At 47.5% G+C, this 27,491-nt stretch overlaps 10 protein-coding genes across 10 annotated transcripts; 4 read left to right on the forward strand and 6 right to left on the reverse strand.

Moving 5' to 3' along the window:
* Window positions 1-168: 168 nt before the first annotated feature.
* Window positions 169-3,399, forward strand: N7495_005687 (uncharacterized protein; the record flags this gene model as incomplete). Its single annotated transcript, XM_057208338.1, has 9 exons — window positions 169-267; window positions 335-413; window positions 466-509; window positions 561-651; window positions 701-913; window positions 967-2,293; window positions 2,434-3,061; window positions 3,135-3,252; window positions 3,332-3,399. The coding sequence occupies 9 exons, from the start codon at window positions 169-171 to the stop codon at window positions 3,397-3,399; spliced, it is 2,667 nt and encodes an 888-aa protein (XP_057062112.1).
* Window positions 3,400-4,497: 1,098 nt separating this feature from the next.
* On the forward strand, window positions 4,498-7,006 carry N7495_005688 (origin recognition complex subunit 1; the record flags this gene model as incomplete). Its single annotated transcript, XM_057208339.1, has 3 exons — window positions 4,498-5,286; window positions 5,348-5,472; window positions 5,530-7,006. The coding sequence occupies 3 exons, from the start codon at window positions 4,498-4,500 to the stop codon at window positions 7,004-7,006; spliced, it is 2,391 nt and encodes a 796-aa protein (XP_057062113.1).
* A 673-nt stretch (window positions 7,007-7,679) lies between these two features.
* N7495_005689 (WD40 repeat domain-containing protein) lies at window positions 7,680-9,032 on the reverse strand (the record flags this gene model as incomplete). Its single annotated transcript, XM_057208340.1, has 1 exon — window positions 7,680-9,032. The coding sequence occupies one exon, from the start codon at window positions 9,030-9,032 to the stop codon at window positions 7,680-7,682; it is 1,353 nt and encodes a 450-aa protein (XP_057062114.1).
* Window positions 9,033-9,416: 384 nt separating this feature from the next.
* N7495_005690 (ankyrin repeat domain-containing protein) lies at window positions 9,417-10,484 on the forward strand (the record flags this gene model as incomplete). Its single annotated transcript, XM_057208341.1, has 6 exons — window positions 9,417-9,474; window positions 9,531-9,556; window positions 9,683-9,811; window positions 9,865-9,987; window positions 10,046-10,375; window positions 10,431-10,484. The coding sequence occupies 6 exons, from the start codon at window positions 9,417-9,419 to the stop codon at window positions 10,482-10,484; spliced, it is 720 nt and encodes a 239-aa protein (XP_057062115.1).
* Window positions 10,485-11,724: 1,240 nt separating this feature from the next.
* On the reverse strand, window positions 11,725-13,444 carry N7495_005691 (uncharacterized protein; the record flags this gene model as incomplete). The annotated part of the gene is made up of 2 exons (XM_057208342.1): window positions 11,725-13,204; window positions 13,254-13,444. 2 exons carry the CDS (start codon window positions 13,442-13,444, stop codon window positions 11,725-11,727), a joined length of 1,671 nt encoding a protein of 556 aa, XP_057062116.1.
* Window positions 13,445-13,920: 476 nt separating this feature from the next.
* On the reverse strand, window positions 13,921-16,958 carry N7495_005692 (uncharacterized protein; the record flags this gene model as incomplete). The annotated part of the gene is made up of 3 exons (XM_057208343.1): window positions 13,921-15,972; window positions 16,028-16,744; window positions 16,806-16,958. The coding sequence occupies 3 exons, from the start codon at window positions 16,956-16,958 to the stop codon at window positions 13,921-13,923; spliced, it is 2,922 nt and encodes a 973-aa protein (XP_057062117.1).
* A 704-nt stretch (window positions 16,959-17,662) lies between these two features.
* On the reverse strand, window positions 17,663-18,954 carry N7495_005693 (S-adenosylmethionine synthetase; the record flags this gene model as incomplete). Its single annotated transcript, XM_057208344.1, has 3 exons — window positions 17,663-18,663; window positions 18,726-18,811; window positions 18,875-18,954. The coding sequence occupies 3 exons, from the start codon at window positions 18,952-18,954 to the stop codon at window positions 17,663-17,665; spliced, it is 1,167 nt and encodes a 388-aa protein (XP_057062118.1).
* A 423-nt stretch (window positions 18,955-19,377) lies between these two features.
* N7495_005694 (putative signal sequence-binding GTPase GPN3) lies at window positions 19,378-20,246 on the forward strand (the record flags this gene model as incomplete). Its single annotated transcript, XM_057208345.1, has 2 exons — window positions 19,378-19,817; window positions 19,907-20,246. The coding sequence occupies 2 exons, from the start codon at window positions 19,378-19,380 to the stop codon at window positions 20,244-20,246; spliced, it is 780 nt and encodes a 259-aa protein (XP_057062119.1).
* Window positions 20,247-20,748: 502 nt separating this feature from the next.
* On the reverse strand, window positions 20,749-21,353 carry N7495_005695 (Apq12 family protein; the record flags this gene model as incomplete). The annotated part of the gene is made up of 2 exons (XM_057208346.1): window positions 20,749-21,257; window positions 21,338-21,353. 2 exons carry the CDS (start codon window positions 21,351-21,353, stop codon window positions 20,749-20,751), a joined length of 525 nt encoding a protein of 174 aa, XP_057062120.1.
* A 738-nt stretch (window positions 21,354-22,091) lies between these two features.
* On the reverse strand, window positions 22,092-25,231 carry N7495_005696 (uncharacterized protein; the record flags this gene model as incomplete). Its single annotated transcript, XM_057208347.1, has 4 exons — window positions 22,092-22,179; window positions 22,253-23,742; window positions 23,810-24,743; window positions 24,972-25,231. The coding sequence occupies 4 exons, from the start codon at window positions 25,229-25,231 to the stop codon at window positions 22,092-22,094; spliced, it is 2,772 nt and encodes a 923-aa protein (XP_057062121.1).
* Window positions 25,232-27,491: the final 2,260 nt, after the last annotated feature.

Here is a 27,491-nt window from a genome sequence, read left to right on the forward strand (position 1 = left end):
CGATGGAGAGAAAAATGAACGGAGAAATCTTTTGCGGCGGGCGGCTTATCGGAGCGCTCGGACCAACCCGATAAGAGACAAGTTTGTCATGATATCCTCCAGGAACTTGTGCTCTAGCTCAATCTAATATTCTCAACTGCTCTGGTGAAATACTCGGAGTTTAGAAGGATGCAGCTAGTACGGCCAGCTGGTCGCACTTTGATGAGACCATTGGTGTCGCGACTGCCCTCCCTTTATAGCTTCCAAGCTCAACAATGTTGGCTTCATGTACGCGATTCGAGGATAGCTGACTCCACTGGAGCCAGAGAGAAAGTGAAATATTAATAGTCTATAGTATGATGGAAGAAACCGGGTATCAAACTTTTGGATCCCAACCGGTGGTATTTCCAAGAAACCCGTTGATGGAGAGAAAGGTACGGCAATTGAATCTCGAAAACGGAGTATGAAATGCTAACATTGCGTCAGAGGATGCGAATGATCTCTTGATTCGAGGCGGATTTCTTCGGCAGGTCAGTAACCTGTGCCATTCGCCATATTTATGTCCCTAACAGTCATCGCAGGCATATTCAGGAGTATTCCATCTACTTCCGCTTGGACTGCGAGTTCAGGACAAGCTAGAGCGTTTAATTGACAAGCACATGCGCACATTGGGTAAGCTTTCTACATTTGGTCTTGAAACCTCGTACTCATAGACACATAGGTGCCTCTAAGGTGTCACTCTCGTCGATATCCTCTCAGGAGCTATGGGAGCAATCAGGTCGATTGACGGCACAGGGCTCAGAGGTGTTTCGGTTCAATGATCGAAAGGATGCGCGCTTTCTGTTAGCACCTACACACGAGGAAGAGATTACGACACTTGTCGGGGGTCTCACTACCTCATATAAGAGTCTTCCGTTGCGTGTCTATCAAATATGTATGAAAACAGAACTTGACATGATCTACGATACAATATTAACCTAAAAATAGCACGAAAATACCGAGATGAAGCCAGACCAAGGCAGGGTCTTCTCCGTGGGCGAGAATTCATCATGAAAGATCTTTATACATTCGACTACAGTGCTAAGGAAGCACTCAAAACATACTTATCCGTCAAGCACGCCTACACCCAGCTTTTCGATGAGCTGAAAATCCCCTATTTGGTCGCAGCAGCAGATTCTGGTAACATGGGTGGCAGTTTAAGTCATGAGTTCCACTTTGTCAGCTCAAAAGGCGAAGACTATGTGGTGAGCTGCTCCAACTGCGACCACGTATATAACGAAGAGCTTGCAGACGGAAAAGCCCACAGCTCTGACGAAGCTTCAGATAGAACCGCAGATCAATTCCAGACCAAGGACTCAGATGCTGAAGCTGGTTCAACAATTTCCAATGGTATGTGGACGGCTATCTCGCATGATGGCAGCACTCTCCTGCGGGTCTGGTACCCTAAATACTCCATGCAGGGCGATTCTACAGAGCCGGTGGAGCGTCTCGTGAATTCACATGCTGTCAAAGCGATTACCAGTGCTGCAGGTGTTGATCTTGACCTAAGTGTAGAGAACCCACAGGATAAATGGACGACCTACGTTAAAGGCCATACAACTTCTACTCCAAAGCCTCGTGTGTTGGACCTGTACGACTCGCGAGTGCGAGTCTACCAACGTCCGCCACTGAGCGATCTTCTCCAGGAAGTTGGATGCAGCGCTAATGACATCGATTACTCAATGTTGGATCGGTTCCCGGGCACAGAGAACAAGCTTAGTCTTGTCCGTGTTCACAGTGGAGACCAGTGCTTTAAGTGCTCAGTTGGACATTTGGAGAGCAATCCCACTGTTGAGCTCGGACATACCTTTCACCTGGGCACACGGTACAGCAAAGTGCTTAATGCCTCTGTTTCGGTCAACCCAGCTGTGCTTGAGGAGTCCGAGTTCAGTGCCAGCAAGCCTGGCAAAGAGGTTATTGTGCCAATACAAATGGGTTGCCACGGGATTGGTGTCTCTCGCATGATCTCTGCGGTGGCTAACAATATGATTGACTCAAAGGGACTCAACTGGCCCCGTGCAATGGCTCCGTACGAGGTCGCTGTCGTCCCCGCAAAGGGGATGGATTCCGTGGCCGAACAGGTATATGACACTCTTACTTCTACTGCCAAGCCCGTTGATGTCCTCCTCGATGACCGAGATAAGGGCATGGGCTGGAAGCTGAGTGATGCAGATCTCATTGGATACCCAGTCATTGTGGTTGTGGGCAATGGGTGGAAGAAGAGCCAGACGCTGGAAGTGCAGTGTCGGCAGCTGAACGTGAAGGACGACATAACGTTAGATCGGCTACCCGAAGTGATCGAGAGCTTGCTGTCAAGGCTTTGAAAAAGCCATGTATTAAATGTATTTTTACTAAGTTATTTTGATTGTGGAATATAGCCTTGTAAATTATAAATTTCATCTCAATTCATATTAGAGTGCGTGACAATAAATCAAGTATCTCGTTGTATGTGCGGGCTAGTCTATCCGCACAATTTCCACGCACGCGCCAGTTTCTCAGTTCCCCCACCTCTCCGCCCGCATTACGACCAGCGCGCGACGACTCACCTTTTTGTCAAGGTGGCCAGTACTCTCAATCAAAAACACACAATGGCTCCGCAACCACAATCAGGCTCCGATGGAGCTCCTCCGGGCTCAAGTATGTCTCCTTGCCAGAAAACACCCCGCAGTCTCGTGGTTGTTACCAGCTTGCCAGCGCACCCCAAATTCAAGCTGGGCCAGCAAACAATGCTAACTCAATCGTTTCCTTCCCTGAAGTCAATCTAGCCAGTCTCTCCCTCCCCCAGCTCCGCTCTCTCCAAACCCGCCTCACCTCCGAGTTGGAACATCTGACCACTTCACACACCAAGCTGCGCGGCGCGCTGAACAAGTTCCGCGATTGCGTGCGCACGATCAATGACGGTGTTGTTGGCTCTGAGAAGAAGGGTACCGCTGGCCAAGATGAGATCCTCGTCCCTCTGACTAGCTCTTTGTATGTCAAAGGTCGGCTTGCGGATCGCGAAAAGGTCCTTGTGGATGTCGGAACTGGATTCTATGTTGAAAAGGTATGTTGGACCATAGCTATATGGATACTCGGAGCTTTAGGGTCTGGTTCTAATACTTTCTGCGCTGTGACAGACACCGGCAAAGGCAGCCGAGTTTTATGAGGATAAGGCCAAGGGCTTGGAGTCTAACTTGCAGGAAGTGGAAAAAATCGTACAGGGCAAAAGTTCACAACTGCGGGTCACTGAAGAAGGTATGTTCCTCTTCTCCTATTCCAATTCCCATTGCACTAAGTTATTCTATGCTGTATCCCATTTACTGACTGCTTCTAGTGCTTAGACAGAAGATGCTTAGCGGCGAAGCTGTACCGTCTGAGTCGGCGGCTGCCAGTGCAAGCTAAACTTCATATGCAACTCGAGATGCAACATAGCTCCAGACTAAGAGGAAAGCTGAGTGAAATTAAAATTCAATTAATCCTCATTTATATGCTGTAATCCCCTGCGTGATAATCAACAAAAGGATTATGGTGTTTAGAAGGGGATCCTATTCTTCATAGATCAATTACTGGGGGTCGAAATATACCTAGGTAAGTTTTTCCCATTCATAGTTCAAATTTAAATTGAAACTATGAGTATCAAATAGCGATATGTGACAGCTTCTAGAAGGTCAAATGATAGCATGAATTCCAACCTCGGAAGTTTCAAAGTAAAAGCCCTAGAGGTAGAATTAGACGATGGTCAGTCTCTCACTATTCCACAGGTGTCTCTTTCACATTCAATTTATGAGGGATGGGATTTCGGGAGTAATGTAAGCTTAGAAAGCACATGTATATGGTCCAAATTCTCTTTTGAAGCACACACATGAGGGTTTGAAGGTGGTTTACTTCAGCTGCTGCCTAATGCTCGAGGGACCTCGGAAAGATATTACATTCCACCTGGAAATTTTAACCCTTGATCTCATCATTCCCTACTGGAACCACAACCTTCGGTTGTCGGCTACATCAATAGCACCCTATTTGCAGAATTGCTGCTATCCTACCACCACTCCTCCCAATTCAGGCTGGTGCAAGCACCGATACCAGTCGCAGTGTGAAACTGAAAGGATACATACTCAATTCACTGTCACTTCATGCTCATGTCACTTAAAGCCATTCAATAGCGAGCAGCTACGGGTGGCTATGGATGTACTTGACCTTCCAAAAGTTAACGCTTATCATTGAAATCGTACTATTATGATAGTCACTGTGTTTCAAGTTCAGTAATTGGTCTATAAAGAAAAATTCTAATATGAAGTACAAATAACTTATCCTCTTTTGTGCTCTATGTTGATTATCGACGATGAAGGGTAGTAGATCGTGGTGATATTATTGGTTATAAATAGGGCCCACCACACTAAGCTGTATTTAGAGTAAAGTGGACAGCGCGTTGATTTGCACGCGACCCCATTTTTAATTTTAAGTCGACAACCACAAGAGTTCAGCATTTGTTGTGCTTCAAAGATGGCAGATAACTCATCTAGCGACTCAGAGCCTAAAATCAAGAGTAATTCTCAAAAACGCACCCCAAAATGGATGACCAAGGGCGCCCTAGTTCATGAGGACTCCGACGATGAACTTGGCTCCGAAGACCTACCCTGGCACTGGATCTATGACGCCGAATTGGATCCGAAAAATGGGGAGAAAGAGAACAATGGCAGCCCGGAAAAGAAATCAGGTCGACGACGGTCGTCTCGGCCGGCCCAAAAGAAGCGCGCAATTGTCGGAGCTCGAATGGGAAGCTTTGAATGCCGTCTTGGCCAAATTGTGTTGTTAAAGTCCCCCGAACCAGGCAAGGACTGGATTGGCATCATCACCGAGTTTGTTGAGGAGGAAGATGAGGATGAGGACGACGAGCTGATTAAATCTGTCAACGTCATGTGGTTCGCTTCGCCGGATGAATTTCTGTCAACGAGAAACAAGCAAAGAACCGATGCATTACCGAACGAGCAATATCTAACGGCGGACTTCAACACCAATCCCTTGACTTCTATCAATGGCAAGGCCTCTGTCATGTCCAAGGACGCCTTCTATGCCAAATACCCGAATGGCAATCCTCCCAAGGACAAAGCTCAGCTGGCTGAGTACAGCAAGTGCATTATCTGCCGGCGAGGTGTGAGCCAGGTACAAGGAAGATATACAGATGAGTTCATTTGGGAGAAGGTGTATCGAGAGGACAACATCTACGAACTCATTAACATGGTTAAAGATAACCTGAAAGCAGCCAAGAAGCGCAAGGCTGCGGATACTGATGTGAGTATCACATTCGCTCAATGGAAAATCTCCTTCCTTCTAACCATCATTTAAACTCTAGTACGTTGATACCAAGGATGATAGTGCTATTCCTACAACTCCACGGAAAAGACAGAGAATGGCATCGACCAATACAACTCCAAAGTCCCAGCGTAAAAAGGCCTTGACAACGCCGACCCATAAAAGGTACGACCTCCATTATACTTTTTTTAAACCTCTGAAACTGAACTAACATGACATCAGAATCGTTGTTAAAAAGCCCCTAGAATTCACCCCACTAGGCACGCGTGTTCTTTCGCCGACACATTTTGCATCCCCATATCGGCAGGCACGTAACCTACTCCACGTATCCACTGTCCCAGATTCTCTGCCTTGTCGAAAAACGGAGTTCAATGCCGTCTACAACCATCTTAGTGCCGCTATCATGGAAGGCACTGGCGCGTGTATTTATATCTCAGGTACCCCAGGTACTGGCAAGACAGCCACTGTACGAGAAGTGGTGGGCCAACTTAATGCTGCCGTTCTAACAGAAGAGATGGACGACTTCATATTCGTGGAGATCAACGGAATGAAAGTGACGGACCCGCATCAATCATACTCTCTGCTATGGGAGGCCTTGAAGGGCGATCGAGTCTCTCCTTCACACGCACTTGACCTCCTCGAACAAGAGTTCTCCCACCCCTCTCCCCGTCGAGTCTCTTGCGTCGTTCTTATGGACGAACTGGATCAGTTGGTAACCAAAAACCAATCAGTCATGTACAATTTCTTTAATTGGCCTGCCCTACGTCACTCGCGTCTTATTGTTTTAGCAGTGGCTAACACCATGGATCTTCCTGAACGAACTCTAAGCAACAAGATTTCCAGTCGTCTGGGTCTCACTCGTATCACATTCCCCGGATACCGACACACTGATCTAATGGAAATCATCAGCACCCGGCTCGCAAACGTCCCAGGCAATATTGTCGACCCTGATGCAGTTCAATTCGCGAGTCGCAAAGTCGCTGCTGTTAGCGGTGATGCTCGGCGTGCGCTGGACATTTGTCGACGTGCTGTCGAAATTGCTGAACAAGAAGCTGATGAGGCTGCCGCTTCCACTTCCAACTTAGAAACCATTGATGAGGCAGACTCTCCGCCTGCCACACCCAGCAAGACTCCGGCACGGAGCAACAAAACCCTCTCCAAAAAGGATCCTGAGGCGCCTACTTCAAAGCCTATATCGGGAAAAGGCAAGCCTGGCCGTGTCACCATCGCGACAATCAAACAAGCAATCCAAGAAGCCACATCAACTCCACTTCAGCAATCTCTACGCTGTCTCCCACTATCCGGGAAACTTTTTCTAGCCGCTCTATTGGCTCGAGTTCAGCGTACAGGCATCACTGAATCTACGTTCGGGGACGTTCTTGACGAGGCACGTCGTATCGCTGATGCGGCAGTTGCAGTCGCCGGTGCAGCTGGCGTAGGCGTGAGAGAGTTCCTTCTTAACGGCGGTGCTGGTGCTCGAGTACGTGCGCTTGGTTTTGCCGCTATGGAGCTGATGAACTCAGGTGTCTTGGCCATGGAGCAAGGCACTGGGTCGAAGAATATGCTTGGTGGCTCTACTATCCCTTCTCGTGGTGATCGAAGCAGTAAAATTCGGCTTAGGGTTGCGGCCGAAGATATACGTTCTGCTTTTATTGAGGATGTTGAGGCTAAAGGTTTTGGAATGGGCATTAGCCAGTGAACCTTAAAGCATTGGTTCTTGTAATACACATTATTTATGCTGGTTCCTACACTTTTGTTCTATAATTTGAGATAGTTTGACTATATGATACCCTTTTAGTGATATCTGGAAGCAGATAAATACCGCTCTTGTTCCATTGCTAGAGAAAATCAAGGAACTCCATATTACATCAGACATGCTCATGACAATCCCAGCATAACAATGAGTGAAAATGTGATGTGTTCGCTACTCCAACAGTGATGGAAGAATCAATTATAATTTCTCGCATGAGAGAAGACAGGGGAATGAGAATTCGCAGAGCCCCGAAAGTCTTGTCCTACAGAATATTTCCCCATTTATCAACAACAAATGAATGATTATCTCCATTTTCAGTAAAACGTGTCGATTTAAAGTCTCTATCTAATGCTTTGACGGGATCCATGTTCCTCTTGAGGGTTCGTATATGTGGAGGATGTAGGCGGGGAGATTGAATGATGAGCCCCTGCCTAGAGTGAGAGTGAATAATGAGAGTGATAGTGAAGAAGCGATGAGGCTTAAACCACCATCGATAGAACTGTTCCATATGAACATTTAAAAAATGAATATAATAGATTTGAGTATTTGGTATCTCATTAAATGAAAGGCGCCATATCCATGCTGAAAAACTATGTATTTTGTGGCTTTAAAAAGCATTCTAATACCGTGTTCTTCCCAGAGAAGGTGCCCAGGTAAGAGGATGGGTCTCAGGTGTAGCATTTTCATCTTGTTTCCAGATTTTAATAGTTTTGTCAGCTTCACCAGTGATGAGACGCAGGCCAGTACGATCAAATGTCGAGGCCATAACGCCAGCCTCGGCTACAAGAGAACCAGGCTGTGCAATACTATCCATATCCTGGAATCTGTGACCAGTCTTCCAGTCCCAGAAAGACATAGAGCCGTTATCACCTCCAGAGAACATGACATTGTCTTCGTTCACGGAGAGTGTGTTGATGACAGCGTTTTGTCCTTCAAAGTTCTGCATAAATTCACCCTCTGGACACTTCCACTGCTTGATGCTTCCGGTACTAGCAGTGGCAAAGGTGAATTCACGCGGGTGAATGGCAAGTCCGCGCACACCCTTCTTGTGGTGGGTCAAAACACCCATCGACTTACCAGCAGCCAGATCCCACAATCGCACGGTCGAGTCTAATGAACCGGAGATAATTTGGGGATCGGCTTCCTGGCACTTCAGGCTGGCAATGGTGCCCTTGTGTCCGGACAAAACGTGGATGTTGCTTCTCGTGCGCATATCCCACACACGACACACACCGTCACGACCGCCGGTCACCAGCAGATCGAGGTGAGGGTGAATATCCAAGGTATAAACACCACTCAAGTGGCCGTGGTAATGACGAATAACTTTATTGGTCTCCAAGTCCCAGCACTTAACCATCTTGTCCTCGGCACACGAGAAGAGGTACGGGTGCCGCGGTGACACGGCCAGACCGCGCACAGTTGAGATGTGTCCAGTGAGAGTAAGGCGCAAGGCGCCAGTTGCCAAATTCCAAATCTTGATGGTTCGGTCTCCAGCCCCAGTAGCAAACCACTGGTTATTTGGCTCAACAGCAATAGCCCGGACCCATCCCAGATGGCCTGATATCACACGCATCAGCTTCCATGGCGCGTGCCACTCGGGGGGTTGTTGCTTCGTTGCTGATGGTCTCTGGATAAGGCTCTTAGGCTGATCTTCGCTACCGGAAAGACCTGGTGTTCTCTTGACAAGCGACATTGATGCACCGCTCCCGTCGCCGCCGGAGGCCTGGGCCTGTGCTTGGATTCTGGGCCGTTTTGAGCGACCGGCTGCTGCCTTGGCCTGCTTCTCTGCAAGCACAGGCGGCAGTTCCTTCACACTTTCGTATTCTGCCTTTCGTCGGTATGAGATGCCAATTGAACCGTCTGTCGAGGTTGAGGGGGTGACCATTAGGTATTCAGTGCCAAAGAGGTCGGCGGTACGCTTTGCGGAGGAGCGCACGGCATCCTCAGCAGAGTGGTTAGAATGAACTTCCATTTTGATGTATGTGATTAGATATGCTTGGCGCTTGGCGAAGGCAACGTGATGGAAGGCGCCTGAAAATATTCAAGTGAAGCTCGAAGCGCGAAGGCTTCGGATTTGTCGAAAAGTCGTTCGCGCAGTTAGAGCTCTATGCCGGGTTTCAATCTCGGTGTTGACGTGGGCTATTTGTATATCGTATTTTTTCGATGACAACTGACAACTTCTGAAATCGCAAATATGGGCTGTGTAGATTGGTTGTCGAGGAGATGACAGATGAGTGAATCTTTGCGGGCGGAGGAAGACCTCGGGGACAAATGTATTTATGCCTGAGGTGTCGAGGTGTCGACTGCCCACTTATCGCAGTTCTTATCGTTAATATGTTTCCACCTCCACGTCGTTATGGATTCAAGCAAAAATGCTAAATTTCCTCTGCACGAGGCTGCACGAGAAGGAAGAGGTAATCCAAACTGCAGTATATAATTCTCTGTCTTTTACTGATAATTTTTTGAATAGATCAAGTTGCGGAGTCCCTTCTGAACGTGAGTTACACATAGAAAGAGCTTCCAGCTGCCCCGCAAAAACCCACCATTTACAGCCGATAGATCCCGTTTCTACTTTACTGGCTGCAACTTAGGCTTGAATATATATATTGATAATATACTTAGGCAAATCCCAAATCTGCTTATGTCAAAGATGACGATGAGCGACTCCCAATTCATTGGGCCGTTGCCTACAACAAACTACCTATTGTGGAGTTGCTTGTCTCCCATATAAATTTTGATCCTGATGTTGAAGTATGTATACCATGGTGATCAATCAGCAGTGCATCTTATTAAATGTTATCCAGGACGGGTCCGGCTGGACACCACTCATGATCGCTGCGAGCTTGAAGAATGCCGAGGGTGATTCGATCATTGATCTGCTTCTGCGTAAAGGTGCTGATGTTACTATGAAGAGTTCTTCTGGTCAGGTAGGTCATACAGGAGATATCTCAGGGCTCAACACTGAAAATACTAACAAGCTAGCAGAACGCCTTGCACTTTGCAAGCTCGAAGTCGAACATTTCAACTGTCAAAACCTTGATTGCTCATAAATGCAGTGCGCGTGTAAAAGATACCCGAGGGCAACTACCTCTTCACCGAGCTGCAGCAGTGGGATCTGTTCCAATTATCAAGAACCTCCTGGAAGAAGGAAACAGCCCGATCAACGCCACAGATAATGACGGCTTTACGGCGCTGCACCATGCGGTGTCAGAAGGGCACGGAGATGCTGCCATCCTACTTTTAAAGTCAGGGGCGCAGGCTGATAAGAGAGATATCGATGGAAGATTGGCTATTGATCTTGTTCCTGATGATAAGGTAAGTCAACGCTCCAAGTATGGTGATCTATCGATAAACTTTAACTATTTGGCAGGTCAAGCAATACATCTTGAAAACCGCAGAAAGAGAGGAAGTAGAACTTCCATGATGAAAAAGTTGTACACTAGCCAATCCACATCTACAATAATGCAAACCTGATTTGCAGTCATACATGAGCCACTCCTATAACTGCTAATGATTATTACCGCAGTGATATCAAGATTGAGTGAGAAGGTTGATTTATATCAGAATTAAAGAATATGTTTAAATGTTGTATCAACCACAACCATGGATGTGCGATTTGAAGGGATTGACCATAAACTGAAATAGCTGTTAGCTACAACTCGACGAGGGAGCATCTAGGCGGGATACGACAGGTATGTACAATGTAGGGAGAAAATCCATGTCTGAGCATGGAAGTAAGGAGAGCTGATCACATTACTTTCTGCCAGAATAAAGCGGTAAGTAACTAGCGCGGTTTAGAAAATAAACCTATATAAACAACTTGCCCAAATTTCCCTTCCTCTTTCTTCTTTCTTCTTCATACTTACCTTGTTTGGGTGGCTGCGCTCATGTATGCAGTTTAACCACGACTGGGTCTCCACATTGCACTACGTGGATGATCAGGTCGTCCAACGATCTTCGGGTCTGTGGCAGGCGGATTCTTTTGCTCACATTCCATTTTTGGGATTCCATTTTTTCATCAACTCCTGAGTCAGTGATTCGAGGTTGGAGAAGAAAATCAAGTGCTTTCTATAAAATCAACAGAACATGTTCTGTCACTGAAGTCTTGAGTAGCTATTCCGCTCAACTGGAGCTAGAAAGTTAGCCTCGAACAGAGCTACCAACCCAAGTTTATGGCATAATCTACGGTAGATATGCTCCAGAAATTTGAAACTTGTAAACTCCGAACTGAACACGTAAAACTAAAAACTGTCTGGATTTGAAAAGAAAAAACGCCGATGCACTTCGTTGAGTTTGAGCCTGCGGCAAAAATGAGTTATGTTTGTGACTCCCAACCTCGTGCATGGGGATGTTTTCACTTTGAGCCACAGAACTCGTTACGAAATAATTCACCCATTTTATGATGTATATCCCGGGTTAATGTTTTTCCGCGATCCAAATGGTTATTCCGGTACTTCAATCTGTCTTATATCGCATGTAAAATTTAATTAATGGGTTGAAAAACTCACTCAATTGACAAGTTTCCATGAAAGTAATTACTAATTCTTGTAGCAATGACAATTGGTTGATTTCTGCAAACATTCTCTGGAATGGATGAAGCTTTTAAGTCAGTCGCGTTGATCACCCGCTGATGTATGTGATCCTAGTACCTCAACCATGTCCGTTCAAATCCTCCTCATATTCCCCTTTTTCACTAGCACATAGTTCAATGCAATTATGTACTTTTCCCATAGCCCACCAGCACCCATCTCCATCACATTCTTGAAACGTGAATAGAAGCGAACGGGCTCATCCTCCTCTTCTGTCTCAACTCTTTCCTTGCTGTTGGGGCCCCAGACCTTCCACATGGTAGCTCCAGCGCTCTGCCATGGATCCAAAGCATATGCAAATCGAATCCAAGCAGAGGCAAACTCATCACTCATCTTCCGTTCTTCTTCGCTGAGCTTGTTTTCCAAATTTCGGAACAAATAGACAACGTCTAGTCCATGGTATGCCTTCCCCTGAAGCACATTTTTGATGTGCGATTGCTGGTCGAAATGATATTTGAAAATTGAATTCTCGGACTGAAGGCGCTTATTCACAAGCGCAGTCTTGTAGTTCTGGATTTTGAAGACAGCATCCGCACCCATATTGGCTACTCTGTCGATGAAATCGTGTTTCGATAGTTTCGGGGTGATGCCGTACAACTCGAATACTGTGTTGACGAACTTCTCATCTCTAATGTGCTCCATCATGGTACTTCGGACTGTGTCGTAGGTATCATTCATCAGACTCATGATGAATATGACGCCCTCGTCATGCATGTCGCCCATCGCAAATGATCTGAGCCAGCTTGGCGCCTCAGAGATTATCCGAGGGTCGTGAGCATAGAACCAGCCGTCCAAACACGGGTTTCCACCACCAGAAATAGCCCCCTGGATCTTGTTATCTGCATCAGCCAGGACCTGCTGATCAATTTTGCGCAATTGATCCAGAGCATCGGGGGCTTGTGCATCGATGGAAAAGTAGCGGCAGCTCGCACTGAATAACTCTTCATGCTCTTCCAAAGATAGTGGACTCAAAGTGCTTCCCAGACCAGACATAAAGATTGCACGGTCGAATTTCATCGGATCATTCGCTGCCAGCTGATGGCCGATAGAGATTGCACCAGCCGATTGCCCAAAAGCGATGACATTATTTGGATCTCCTCCAAATTGAGAAATGTATTTTTGCACCCAATCCATAGCAACCTTCTGATCTGTGAAGCCGAAATTGCCATTGCCGGCAAAACCATCTTTTTTAAGCTCCTCTTCTACCTTTGAACCGGCCAGGAAACCACCCAAACCAAGTCGATAATTGAAACTTACCACAATTACTGGAAGACCGATAGAAACACTGTGAGAAACCAGATTCACCGCATCGTAGATCCCGTAGTTTGCACTACCATACAGCAGAGATCCGCCATGGATCCATGCCATAACGGGGAACTTGGCCTCTCCATCTGAGCTGTGATTTGGGCTCTCTGGGACGACAATATTTATTATGAGAGCAGTCTTCTCGTCAGATACAGGTAGGCGAGTGAAAAATGGATTTGCTGGGACCGGTATGAACGGGTTGTTAGGGTTTGCATCTGTACCCGAGATTCGTGGACGAGGGCAATTATTTCTGAAGTGACATGTTAGACCATAGTATTTGTGAGAGGAGCAGTAATTACCCAAGCTGAGTTCCATCGTGATAATCGTTCTCCCAAGAGGTTTTGAGAACTGAGCGTGTCCAGCGTTTTGACAGTGTAGCATATGGGATACCGCAATATTGCTCTACACCATTTGAATAATGGAGACCATCAATTCGACCAAGACCTCCAATACTAGCGGAAACTTGCGAGATTGGAACCTGAAAGGACATTCTGGATCAAGTTGGTGTGAGGGAGAGTGGTGAGGGAGAAGTGAAACGATGGGAAAGAGGAAGAAGGTACCTCGGTTTTTAATCCATAAAGACAAACCAAGTTTGTGTCAACATCAATCGTTATGATGACCTCGGGACAGTATTTGACCTAATCTCAGTCGGAGAGTATTACAAAACATGCGAGATGCAACAGTGGGAAGTACAATAAAATTACACATAGGTATCTTCCCTTTGATCCCTGTAGTTATTGTTGATTCAGACACTCTGGGGCCGCTAACTGTTCAATAGATATCATATTCTAAGTTGAAACTAGGTAGCTGATACCATCTCGCTTGTATGCCCTGTAAAACTGGCAGGAGAAGCCGGTCCGAAAGCACCCACGCTTGGAATTTCTTTTCGTAACGCCACGACTGATGCAAAAAGATAAAACACCACAAATATGCATGAGACAATTATGCTCGTTCTGGAATAATGGATTATAGATCAACATCAACATCATCGTCATCCCAGCCCAGCTGTGCATAAACTGAGTCTGGTTGTTCTGGTGTCATGGCGATGGTAGCAGTGCCCTTGACGGGTGTCCTTATAATGGCAGGCGCTTTTGCAGGGGGCTGGTTGCCTGGAGAAGCGGGAATAATGGATGTAATATGAGCGGCAGAAGTTGGATTCGAGGCACGCTGCTTAGGTGGTGTCTCCATGATCATGGCCGTCTGGAAGGATTTGCTCGATGGTTGTGTTGGGGTAGAAGTAGAGATAGTCTTATGGCGAGATGAAACAGGGGTGGAGGGCGCCATAGGCTGGATGAATGGATCAGTGTCACGAGGAGCAGGGATATTAGGCACACGGAATAAGCCTTTCCCTTTGCTCGAGGATAAAGACAACCGACGGGGAATGATTTCATCGTCAGCATTGCTGCTACCAAATAACATCTTAGAGGCAGGTCGAGTAGGGGTTTCTTGAATAGGTTCAAGCTCTGTAGATGGCTCCTGACGAGCCCGTTTCCTTGAAGCAACGCCCCCAGAACTGAAGGGATTTGAATCAGCACCAGAGAACGAGATTGCCCGCCGACTGGAAGAAGGAATCATGACAGGAGATTCAGCAAGAGAATTATATTCCGTCTCTCCCGCAAAGGACCGCGAAGAAACAAGACTGCGCGGCAATGGTGGTAGCCCTGCCACCACATCTTTCTTGCGGTTCCCGCGTGGTGTTGCCATGACCTGCACACCCTGGCCGTAAGGATTCCGCACAGGATTCTTGGGCTTCCGCGAGCTGCTTCCTCCAGTAGACACCACCCTTTTTGAGGCATCTGTGGCAATATCCTGAGCGACCAATTGTCTATTTGGCTTCCTAAGCGTCATAATCGCAGCGTCAAGTTCTTTCTTTTGATCTGCCAGCAACTGGACCTTGCGCAATTTACTCTCGTGTTGCCTAGCCACGGCTTTGAGATCAACTTCACGGTTTTCCACTCCCTTGGCTTTTTGAATACCACCACGGATAGTTCCACTGACAAGTCCTGGCAGTTGAGGATCTATAGAAGTCCTGCGCCTATTCTCGGTCTTAGCTGGTACAGTGTTGGATCTACTGAGCGAGGGCTGTCGATTCGATGGCTGTCGGTTGTGACTAGCCGCTGCCGCTCTCTCGTCCGTCAACACACGCTGCAATGTTCGTCGAATTTTTTGTGGAGGTTGTCTTTTACTTTCTTTCCCTGGTTCCACGAGTGTCCTGGATTTACTGGTGGGAGTGGTACCAGTAGACACGCCAAATTTGCGACTGACGAGTCTACATTTGTCGGGTAGTCGTGCCCCGAAGAAAGGAATGATAACTTCGGTGCAGAAATCACGCACTGCATCGCTTTCAACCTTCTTCCCAGACATATGACCCTCGGTAAAAGATGAAGTCTTGGCCGAGTCTGCGGCAGAAGTGTCCTCCATGCTGCTGACTGCATGCCAAATGCACATTCGGTCCAAATGTAGTTCGAGCAGGATGTTGAGATCCTGAAGCTTCTTGGCTTTTGGTTTCTTCGGTGTCTGCTTACCACCATCGGCTGATTTCTCATCGACGCCTGTTGATTTTCCGTCTGCCTGAGTGAACTCCAAGGCGATAGTCTCTAGGATTAAGAGAATTTGTAGCTGTGTCTCGCGCAATCGAAGGTCAGAAATGTGTTTTTTAGTCTCCGTCTCGCGCGAAGTTTCGTTCGAAGATGCCTCAAGCATGCTTCGGTCCTTCCACCACTTGCGAATAAAGCTTTCCTCCTCAGGATACACGCCGTTCTTGCCCAACTTCTTCTTTTTACTCTTACGCTTCGTAGCGCCTGGAGCACCCTCGTCATCAGAGACAGCAAGTATTGCATCGCGGATACATGTTGGGACAGTTTCTCGGTATTTGAGATCCATCTTTTTGGCAGGCAAAATGCTCTCTCGGTAGAATTCAATGAGTGCGGCAAGTGATGGCGACTGCTCTTGATCAGTCGTTTGGAAGGCGGTCCGGCAGCGTGCCAATGGACCCTTGGCAAAGTAGGCCACGGATGTCTAAAAATATACAGTTAGAAATCATAAAGCCGGACATAAGCAAAGAATTGCTCACATTTGATACGTATAGAGCTTGTAAATAGTGGTCTCTCATGCCGTTAAACAACTCATCGGGCAATTGTTGCGCTTCCAGCTCATGAAAGACTGAGACGCCATCCACATGCATAGTCTTTGAACCTTGGGATTCGTCCACCTTTGTATCCACATACCCTGTAGCAGGCGCAACTGACTGATTCTGGTCAGAAACGTCCCCAATGTGCGAATCATGACCAATGCCCGGCTCTGGACCTTTGAATACAACCGCAACTTGCAAGCCCGCCAGCTCTTCTCCAAGTCCTAGATCGGATGACGGCTCTGCAATACGAGCAGCCTGCCACCAATTATCGGTATCAAACGCCTGACTAGGCTTCTCATCGATCTCAGTATGGATCTCGGTTACTCGTAAGCCTTGCCATCCCTTGGCAGCAGCCAGGATATCGCCTTCATGCACCCCACGCGCAAGCCTGCATAGCGAGTAGATACCCCGCTTCACCCTCTCGATCACGTAGAGCCCACCAGTTGCGACGAGTCGCACCAAGAGCACTGTGGGTTCCGCATAGATAAGAAAGTCCGTCTCAAGGGAGGGAAGGTTAACCGCAAAAAGACCATCAGGATGCGAGTCGGAATGTAACCATGGTGCGTCGTCAAGCCATGAAAGTAGAAGCCGGGAGCGGGGAAACGCTGTGATAGGATCGAGGACGAGTGGTACATCTGATAATGTTCTGGCGTGAGCCTGGATAGGAAGAAATGTGCATTAGCCTAGGAAAACCAGGGGGGACATGGAAACCACTCACTCTGATGACTATGGAGGTTGTAGAAAGCTGGCCAGCAGCGGTTTCGGGTTCAATCTTGCGCTTTTTCGCCGGCGGTTGAGTCGCGTCATGTATCGTGTCCAGGGTCGAGGATCTGATACTATCTAGAGCGCTGGGAACAATGCGCGCGGTCATGGTCGCGTTTTAAAAGATTGTGGACATTATGCGACCATAATAGCTCAAGAAAATTGCTACAATAGGAAGGAAGAAGTGCTCATGAAGTAGTGGTGCAAGGTGAGAAGATGCGCAAGATCGAGACTGAAGTGGACGCGTCGGGCATGAGATTCTCCCCGCCCGAACATTTTAAAATCTAATTTTAAGCTCAAATCAACTACGTTATAATTACGCAAGGAAAACGATCATTGAATATTTGTAAATTTGCCAAAAAATGGCTAATCGTAGTATTATAAGAATCTGAGAACCATGACTGAGTCGAATTGTTGAATAACATCCGACTGTCATGGACCAAGCCCCCGAAATGTCAAGCGATAAGTAATGGATAACACACCGTGTAGATCCGCAAATCACTTATGACCATATGTATCGGGTGTAAGGCTTAAAGAGATGGTATTGTTGAAGACTCGCTCCAGGAAAAAAAGAAAACGCCGAAAACATCCCGTCCCAGCCCAGATGAAAGTGGTATCATGTTGAATTTTGTCTTCGCCGGAGGCCCGTCGCTTGAAAAGGGCGACCATGCAGATAATGAAACAAGGAAGAGAATGACGCCCAATATTGGGAGCCAAACTCTAAGGATTTAAGGGAAGTCTATGCACGTGCTTTGAGTTGTTGAAAACAAAGCATACTCATCAAAATCATCAAAACGTCTCAAGGAACTCCATTTAGAGCTTGAGGGTCTTGGGCTTCTCCCAGCTGAACTCCTGATTGGTGAAGTGACCGTTCTTGGCAGTCTGGAAGTAGATGGGGCGAGCAAGGTCAAGATCCTTGACAATGACACCAGGGCGGAGATCAAAGTTGTTACGAATGATCTCAACGAGCTCATCGGAGGTCTTCTCGGAGGTACCGTAGGTCTCAACGAAGATGGAAAGGGGCTCAGCAACACCAATGGCGTAGGACAGCTGGACGAGGGCACGGCGGGCCAGCTTGGCGTTAACCAGAGACTTGGCGACCCAGCGGGCAACGTAGGCAGCGGAACGGTCGACCTTGGAGTAGTCCTTTCCGGAGAAAGCACCACCACCGTGGGCACCCCAACCACCGTAGGTATCGACGATAATCTTACGACCAGTCAGACCAGCATCACCCTGGGGACCACCGATAACGAAGCGGCCGGAGGGCTGCATGTGGTAAACAGTGCGGTCATCGAGGAGGTTAGCGGGGATGACACCACGCACAATCTTCTCCTTGAGGACAGTGCGGAGCTCCTCAGTGGAGACATCATCAGAGTGCTGGGCAGAGATGACGACGGTGTCGACACGCAGGGGCTTGACAGCACCGTTGTCGTGGGCGTACTCAATGGTAACCTGGGTCTTGGTATCGGGGAGCAACCAGGGGATGGTGCCGTCCAGACGAGCAGCCTTCATGGCAGCGTTGAGCTTGTGAGAAAGGATTACGGTGAGAGGGAGGAGCTCAGGGGTCTCATCGGTGGCATAGCCGAACATGATACCCTGGTCACCAGCACCAAGCTTCTCAAGGGCCTCATCGTAGTGCAGACCTTGAGCGATATCGGGCGACTGCTGCTCAATGGCAACCAAGACGTTACAGGTCTTGTAGTCAAAGCCCTTCTCGGAGGCATCATAACCGATGTCCTTGATAGCATCACGGATAACCTTCTGGTAATCCAGGCGAGCCTTGGTGGTAATCTCACCGAAGACCATGATCATACCTACGAGACTCTTATGTCAGATTTGGGACCCACGCGTCAGACAAAAAGATATGTGCACGTACCAGTCTTGGTGGCAGTCTCGCAAGCAACCTTGGAGAGGGGGTCCTCACGAAGGCAGGCATCGAGAATGGCATCGGAAACCTGATCACTACAAGGGGATTGATTGTTAGATTTGAGCCGTGAGGGTTTTTCAGGGGCAGTAAAAACTCACGCAATCTTATCAGGGTGACCCTCGCCGACAGACTCGGATGTGAAGAGGAAAGTACCAGACTGCTTAGCGACGGAACCCATTTTGAAGGAGGTGAGAATTAAATTATAAGAGAAGGAAAGAATTTGAGAAGTTGAGAAGAGAGAGGTGGTTGAGAGAAGAGGGAAAATTTTGAGGGGGAAGACGCTGGGGGTAATACTTATTGGATTGGGCGGGGCTAGATATTTTCTTTTTGGACCACGGACAAAATGGGTACATGTAAGGTACTAGTGATAACCATACTTAACACACGTTAAATATTAGTCACTTTTAAGTACCATCTCACCGCCCGTAAAGATCCAACCCTCAGAACGTGCTCGATGGCGCCATCTGCCGCCTGCCACCGCCTAGCAGATCCAGCCCCACCGGCAACTACAATTATTTTATTTCCCGAAACAAGCTCACTAGTATCACGAATCTCCACACGAACCTTGAAAACTCGCCGAAAAAAAGGCAGCTCCAACACAATGTCTAAATTCGGTGTCATGGTGATGGGCCCCGCGGGGGCGGGAAAGACGACATTCAGTAATGCTATTATCCAGCATCTGCAGAACACACGCCGAAGCTGCTTCTACATCAATCTGGACCCAGCTGCAGAAACATTCAATTATCAACCGGACCTGGATATTCGCGAGTTAATCACCCTGGAAGATGTGATGGAAGAGCTGGGCCTAGGTCCTAATGGAGGCCTGATCTATTGTTTCGAGTTTCTGCTCCAGAATCTGGAATTCCTGTCCGAAGCTCTCGACCCATTGAGTGAAGAATATCTCATTATCTTTGACATGCCCGGTCAAATCGAGCTCTACACGCACATTCCTCTCATTCCGCAATTAATCCAATACCTTTCTCGTCAAGGACCTCTGAACATCAACCTCTGCGCGGCCTACCTCCTCTCGAGAGTACCTTCGTCGTTGACAAAGCCAAATTTTTCGCAGGCACCCTCAGTGCCATGTCCGCCATGCTATTGATGGAAATACCTCACCTCAATATTCTCAGCAAGATGGACCAGGTGCGCGATATGGTTTCGCGCCGCGAATTTAGAAGATTTAAAAATGTGGATGTGCAGCTGCTGTCGACAGATGAGGATGACCCTGCCGTCAGCGCCGACCCAATGGCTACAGACGCTTTGATGAGTGGTAGCTCATTCACTCAGTTGAACCGCGCCGTAGCACAATTGATCGATGACTTCAGCATGGTCTCATTCCTGCAGCTAGATTCTCAGGATGAAGACAGTGTCTCTGCTATCTTGAGCCATATCGACGATGCTATCCAATATCACGAAGCCCAAGAGCCGAAAGAGCCCAAGGATGAGCAGGAAGTGGACTATGAAGATTAGGGATAACCCTTTTCGACTTTCACCCATTACATACTACTACCAGCGGCTCATCTTTAACACATCAGCGCTTATGTTCTGGCAAATTCGCCCAACTCTACAGGCATCACCCCGTGAATCATCGGCTGAAATGATTCAACCAGCGATGGAAATTGATACTCAACAAAGAATCCACTGTCACATCAAGGGAGATTGTGAGAGCGAAACGGAAAGGCTATCTCATCATTCACATGAAAGCCGAGTATTTAGGGCGCCGAACAGGGCTCATATCAAAATACCCCATATCTAAGTAATCACCAGACCCTGAAAAAAGAAGCCCATGAATTATGAAATTTATCCAATGATCCTTAATAATGATATGTCATAAAAGGCCCAGGAAAAGCAAATATGGAAACACTGTTCAAAGCCCTCCTCAACCCCAACCCAACCCCAAACATGTCCCCACGAAGGCGCAATCGTAATAGAAATATATGAAGTAACATTAAAGTAAATGACTGAAATCGAATTACCTCCCACGAGCGTAGCCCTTACCAGATCCAGATCCCCAAGCAGACCCAGACCCAGCTCCAACCTCAGGTACACCACCAGCCCGATGAGCAGCGGCAGCAGCAGTCCTAGCTTGAAAATCTTGCACAAACCCCTCGGCAAGACCCCAAGCCCAGCCAAAATCCCTTCCAGCATCCTGCAAACCAACGCGATAGATATACCACGCAACACTGAGCAGTGTAGCCCAAAAGACAAGTCTGAAAGCAAGCGAGACCCAGAACATGATCACGCGGCGCGCATAGTCCAGGACCTTCAGGGTGATAATGAGGATGAGGGCTAGTAAGAAGATGGAGAGCAGATCTGGCATTACGACGCCTGATGTCGAGGAAAGAAAGGTTGAGATGGGTGTTATTATGTATGGTTGCATGTAGGTTGTGCGCAGGTTGGATAGGTGCGTTGTTACCTGCTCTTGAGTTGTGGTGCGGAGGTAGGAGACTGCTGGGGCTTGGAGTAGGTTTTGGACGTTTTCTGTAAATCGTTCGGTTGATTAGTTGGATTGGATTGGATTTGCGAGTTGCGGGTTGCGTTGTGCTTGTTGTTGCGCTTACCAATGAGGAAATCCATTTCTTGTTGACTATCTCGCTTAGATGATGGTGTCGTGTTGAATCAAGACTTATTTGACTGAGAACTGTTCATGCTCTGAAGAAGGCTTTATACTTCGGGCCTAGGTGGGCAGTTCTGGACAAAGCCGGTTTTGTTGTGACTTTCGAATTGGTTTTGTTTTGGCTGGGGAGATATCTCAGTTTGAAAAGCAGCAGTGGGCATTTGATACGTTGAAAAGCTTCTCAATGAAATATGAGAAAAACTAGAGACCAAAGTGTGTGATAAGAGGTGTTGGACAGGAGATTTTGCGGTTGCTGTGTGTCTACGATAGGGATGCAAAACAAACAAACACCGGGGCTAGATCTGGAAAGTATACCAATTCAATGTCAACTCGAATTATGATGTGAAGGCAGCAGAAGTCCTAGAAGTTGAACATTCGTATTGTAATGTAGTTTACAGTTGATTAAGGGTACTAGTAACTAAGGTGGTATATACAAGCGCAAGCAGTAAGCAGGCTATATGATCAACACTTCCAACCCGAGTGTGATCTGCACGACGCCACGCGCATTAAGTCCAAGTCCAAAGATATCGAGATATCAGTATCTGATATAAACTCCAATGCTAAAACTCCAAGCCCGGTTGCTCGACCATTGAGCCGAATGCGCCGAATGCGAGTACCGATGCTGATGCAAATGTGGTATATAAAAAGACAAAATGATGAAAAGATGTGAAAAGGCAAAAGGCACGCGCGTTTTTAAATTATGCGCGACCCATCATGACAGCGAGCGTATCCCGCTCGGATTGAATATCAGCCTGAAGGCGACGGGTCTCACGAAGGGCATCATCCCTGTAAACGAAATGGGTTAGTCAGACTGGACTGGATTGAAACACGCTGTCAATTTTCCCGGAATAAAACCTACCTGTCAGACTGGAGTTGAGCCACATCAACCTGTGCGCGATTCATTCGTCCGATAACTTCTTCCATCTCCATGTCCGCATCGCGGAGGAGTTTCTCTAGCTCCTTCACTCTCTTCTCCAAGACTTCGGCCTGGACAACCTCGGCCAGCGGGACACCGTCACCGCTGGTAGTCTTGTCAAGACGCGGGGATCGCGCACTAAAGGGGGAGTTCGGTGGGCGCGGAGAAAGGGCGGCTGGGGCACGAGCACCATTCTTCATCCGCATGAGCTGAGCATTGTTGCTCTCCTTGAGCTGGAGAATCTCGTCCTCATGCTTGGTTATCACTTCCTCAGAATGCTGCTGGGCATTCAAGAGCGAGTCTTCCAGTTCCTTGAGTCGGTTTTGCAGATAGTTGATCCGCTCAACCGACAGGTTCTGGTCTCGCTCGCCCTTTTCAATTGCAGATGCCAAGCGGCTACGCAGGGAGCTGTTTGTTCGCAACTGCTCGTCCACGTCTCTGGCCAGCATGTCGGTACGGCCAATAGAAGCCGTCAGCTCGTCTGAGAGCTCAACGCTACCCTCCGCTTGTTGGCGGTCAGCTTGAAGTTGCTGGTATGCTGACTCTAAAGAAGATGACTTTGCCATCATCTCAGCAAAGCCCTCTTGGTCTGCTTCCAGACCCTCAAAAGTGACTGTATCATTATCAAGCTCCTGTAGCAGCACTCTCAAAGAAGAAGTCTCCTGCTCCGCACGATCGAGGTCCATATTCAGACCAGCCAGACCCTTCTCGGCCTGCCACTTGCCATCTAATGCGTCCTCAGCGCGCAGGCGGAGATGGTTGATATCTTCTCGCAGGCTCATCACATCTCGCTCATATCCCATCTTGTGTGGGAGGCCCACCTGCTGAGCTTGAGAAAGTTCAATCTCCATCATCCGAGCGCGCTTCTCGAATTCGCGGGCTTGGTATGATTGGCGATCCAGAAGGCTCTTCACCGTTCGGTGCAGCGCGTCTCGCTGGAGTTCGATGTCCTTCACCTTGTCGACCAGCGACTCACCATTCTCCTGGGGGATTTTATTACCAGTGACTGAGTTGGATCGGGATAAAGACCCGGATCGTGCTAAGCCGCTGGCTGGTTTGCGGGCTAGAGAGCTCGACCGGCTTAGACCAAATACTGACTTTCGCTTGCTTGGTGCGCCTGCGTCGCTTCCTTCTTCTGCAATAGAGGCAAAACGACCTCCTTGAAGCTGTGCCAACGACGCATTCTCAATCTTTAGAGCTTCGATTTCTTCGATCAGTCGCTGCTTATCCGCCGCGGGGGTTTTCCCTTCCCGGAGGATATCTCGTTCATTTCGCAACTGCTCCAGTTCCACACGCATAGCTGTAAGCAAGTCTTCAAAATTATCTTTCGATTGTCGTTCTTCTAGCAGTTTGCGCCGGGTGTCATCCAATGCAGTCTCAAGTTCTCTTGTTTTGGATGAAAGGTCGGACAGATCGACTCTTTCTCGTCGAAGCTAATGATTATAATTGTTAGCCAAATCTGCCACAAATGCGGTATGGGTATGCTTTGATCTTTCTCACCTGCTGAACCTGGTTCTCCAGAATCTGAACATGAGACTCTGATTGCGTTCTTTGTATCCGCTCTTCTTGCAATCGTTGTGAGTTTTCAGCCTTTAGCTGAGCACGTTCCTGCTCCGCTGTTCGGCGAATCTTATCAATATCTTCAGACTTAATTGGTTCGGATGTACGAACTGAACTAGCGCCTGAGTCAGAGAAATAGTCGCTCGTCCGCCGACTTGGCTGTTCCAGTCCTTCTGATTGATGAAGTTCAATTATGTCTTCTAGCTCCATTTCGCGACGGATTGAGCCCGCCAGTTCAGAACTAATTTCTCGTAATTCACTCTCTAGGTCAGCTATCTTTGAAGCAAACGCCAATTCCTGTTGGCTTGCACCACCCAGAGAAGAAGTTCGGACTGGTGGGCCGAAACCAGGGCCTCTTGAGTCATGAGACGGTGATTTTGTTGATATATTGGCCATTGGAGGCATTGGTGAAGGGATGGAGGATCGACCCCCGTCTGAGATGTCGGTGCTAGTGGATTCTGCACCTGGTGACGTTGAAGGATTACCTTTCCAGCCAAAGAAAGAACTAATCTTTTTTCCAGGTGTTTTTGGCTGTTTAATTTCATTTCCCATAGACATTGGTCGTCCATCCACATCGATATGCAAGGGTGGTCGATTCAAAGGAAGATGCAATGCCATACTCGTGGCACGTCTTTGAGTCTTTGGGAGTGGAGGTGGAGAATTGAGAACCGGAATAAACGGTTCGCTCGCGAGTCGACTGTGTAGGGGGGTTAGGGTCGTGAATTGGGTCGCGTAATATTCATCAAAGAAATCCTGACTCTCGTCGTTGTTGTCGTCGTCGTCGTCGTCGTCGTCGACGATTGACCTTAGGTAGGCGGCTGATGTAGAAGTATCGATGCGCAGGGGCTGCGACGAATGTCGTCCACGAGAGTATCTGGCAAAGCGCGATGATGGTAAGCTATGATAGGCCTTCCAGGTGATTGTAAAGCGAGGCAACATGTATATAGGCCATGCTAACTATAGGCCATGCTACTAGTATGTTGTTTCAGGTGCCTCCCGGCTGTCGCAAGTTCTCTTTCAAGACAACGAGAGGGGAACGGAGTGGAAAAGCGTTGATGAATGCTTTCTAACCATAAGGGGGGTTCAGGGGAGTAGAGCATACCTATTCTGGTTTCTTGGCAATGTATAGGAGTCTCCATCGACCAAAGAAGGATATAGTGGTGGTCTACTAGTTCGCGGAGGTGTGGGAATAGAACCGGGTTTATCACCCTGAATGGACAGGGGAGAAGAAGGGTGCACAAGCTTAGAAGTCACTTGAGTGACATGTCGCGGGAGAGGCTTCCGATTAAGGTGAGACGTCGGGGGCGGGGAATTATAGTTAGAAGATGGCGTGGGAGAGCCGCCAGGAGTCGCGGAATCCATTTTGAATATCAAATATCAAATATCAAAAAATAGACGATCGGTGATTCTGATTCATTGCTGAGAATAAACACGGGAAGTTCACTTGGCTTTGCCAATTAGAACTTGAGGACCACAGTAAGACCGGGGGGCTAAGTGACGAAAGAGGAAAGGACGAGAAGTTTGAGAAAGAGTGTTTTAGTGAAAGATGAAAAAGGGGAGAAAAGGTTTAGAGAGAACCAAAGTAGGGGAGATTGGCGCATCCCGCCCCATAAGTTCCAGACTAACTATATACTCTTTTGGCGCTGGGATAAAAAGTTGAGTGGAGTCTCACAGGGGCGATTCGCTACGTGGGTCTTGAAGAATCATGTTCGATTGGTGTTTGAATATAAATGTGCGTTATCAGTGTTATGCCAAGGAACCCGAGATCAACGCATTTAAGCCTATATAAAAGGGAGTGCTATTACTACCCGGTAGATATACAGATATCAGAGCTCATAATACATACGGATACTCGCGGACTACCTATACACCTGGGCATCCATATGGGCCTACTGTTACTGAGGTAAGTCAGATCTAGTAGATTCAATAGTCTGCAATACAAAGACACTCCCCCTTGAGTCGTGGGAGTTTGGCTCTGAACTATCCTGTTTTGGGAATTTAAGTACTCAGGGGTAAACTATACCAAAGGTATCTGATAAGTTTATTGAAGTCAATTTACCCTTGTTTACCTCGTAAAAGGTACTTCCAAGCTACTTAAGTACTCCCTTGTTACCATCTAGATCGTCAGACCCAATGCAAGGCGCCACCAATGTAGTTGTCTCTTGAACATCGAATTATTGAGTATACAAGAATTCACAACCGTGGATTCACAAACCCAATCTTACCATCTGTACATCTATTTCGTCCACTTCAAAGTACGGTGTATAAAGGGGCCTTATGTCTATCCTTATTAACCGATCGCGTATTGGACGTGGATCTCATCCCCAAAGTGGCCATAGTGGGGTATTTCCACCCCCGACCCCCTTTTCCCTCGGCACTTTTGAGCACTATCACCAGCCAATGATCAATGTGGCAGGTTAACAACGTGTACTAAGGTGTTCCTGCTTGCTGCACATCTACTCTAGCTCACCCTGCAAGCTGGGTAATGCAAGGGGTGTGTGCCGTGTCTAGCACCCAATCAACACTGTCTAACTGATGTTTTCCGCTCAAACCAACTCGTGGTCGGCCTATGTCTCTTCATTAGGCAAGGCGGCAATACCCCAGCCTTTACTATCGAATGATCATCAGCATCACTATTATCAAATGCTCTACCAAATATTCGAGCCGGAGTCCAAAAAAATAAATAGATAACGTAACAGCTTATGTGGCTGGATCAATTCCGAAACTGCTGTGAAAAATTCATCTTAATTGTTTAAGAATAAACCCTCCCGGCTCGAGACATGATGCCCCAACAATCGTGCATGTCTCGTTCACCCTGAAACCACGCAGCCACTGGTTATAAAAAGATAGATCTATTGATTCAAGAAGCTCAGACCTGGTCTAGACCAAGAGCTGTTCTGTTTGTTTGCTCAAAATAGTGATCTCCGGGATCCACAACCGATGATCTTCGGTTAGTTCGAGCTACGAAGTACCATCGCATGGCACCTGCTTCCAAGGTTTGTTTCAAGTCTGAAGAAATGTATGTATAGCACCTGTCAGGCTCAACTACTTGAGTTGGAACCATGAACAGGAGGTTTCTCCCGAACAAGAAGCGCTTAGGGCCCACAGGTCCACTTATACGTACATATAGAATCGAGTCCACATGTACAAATTGGGTCTACGTTTATACCCAAGTTACGTCGTAAGCGCGAATATCTTCGAGTCGTATGATTTGCCCAAGCACGGACCCCATACCAAAAATAGTCCGAATCCCGTTAGATGCATCTATCAAAATTCATGTGGTCCAAGTGCCTCTCAAATGCCCGTGCACTTTCGGCGCGAAAAAAAATAAAAATAAAAATAAAAATAAAAAACGACTATCAAACATTGTAAGCTGGAAGCTTAGAATTGAGCCATACTTTCATGCGCATCCCCAGGTTTGGGGTACTATCTAGGTATCTGTGGATATCTGGAGGTAACATTGGAAGTACATTTCATCTTAGCCCTGGAGAAGACATCCATAGATACCACGAGCAACCTTGGAATAGAAAGGCGACATTTTTCTATGAAAGATGATTCAGTTCGTAACGTACATACTCTCCCATTCCAGTAGGTGCTCAGAAGAAAACAGGATGCCAGGATA

Source organism: Penicillium taxi (assembly GCF_028828555.1).
Source record: "Penicillium taxi strain IBT 34144 chromosome Unknown utg000004l_segment0_segment0, whole genome shotgun sequence".
Taxonomy (NCBI): domain Eukaryota; kingdom Fungi; phylum Ascomycota; class Eurotiomycetes; order Eurotiales; family Aspergillaceae; genus Penicillium; species Penicillium taxi.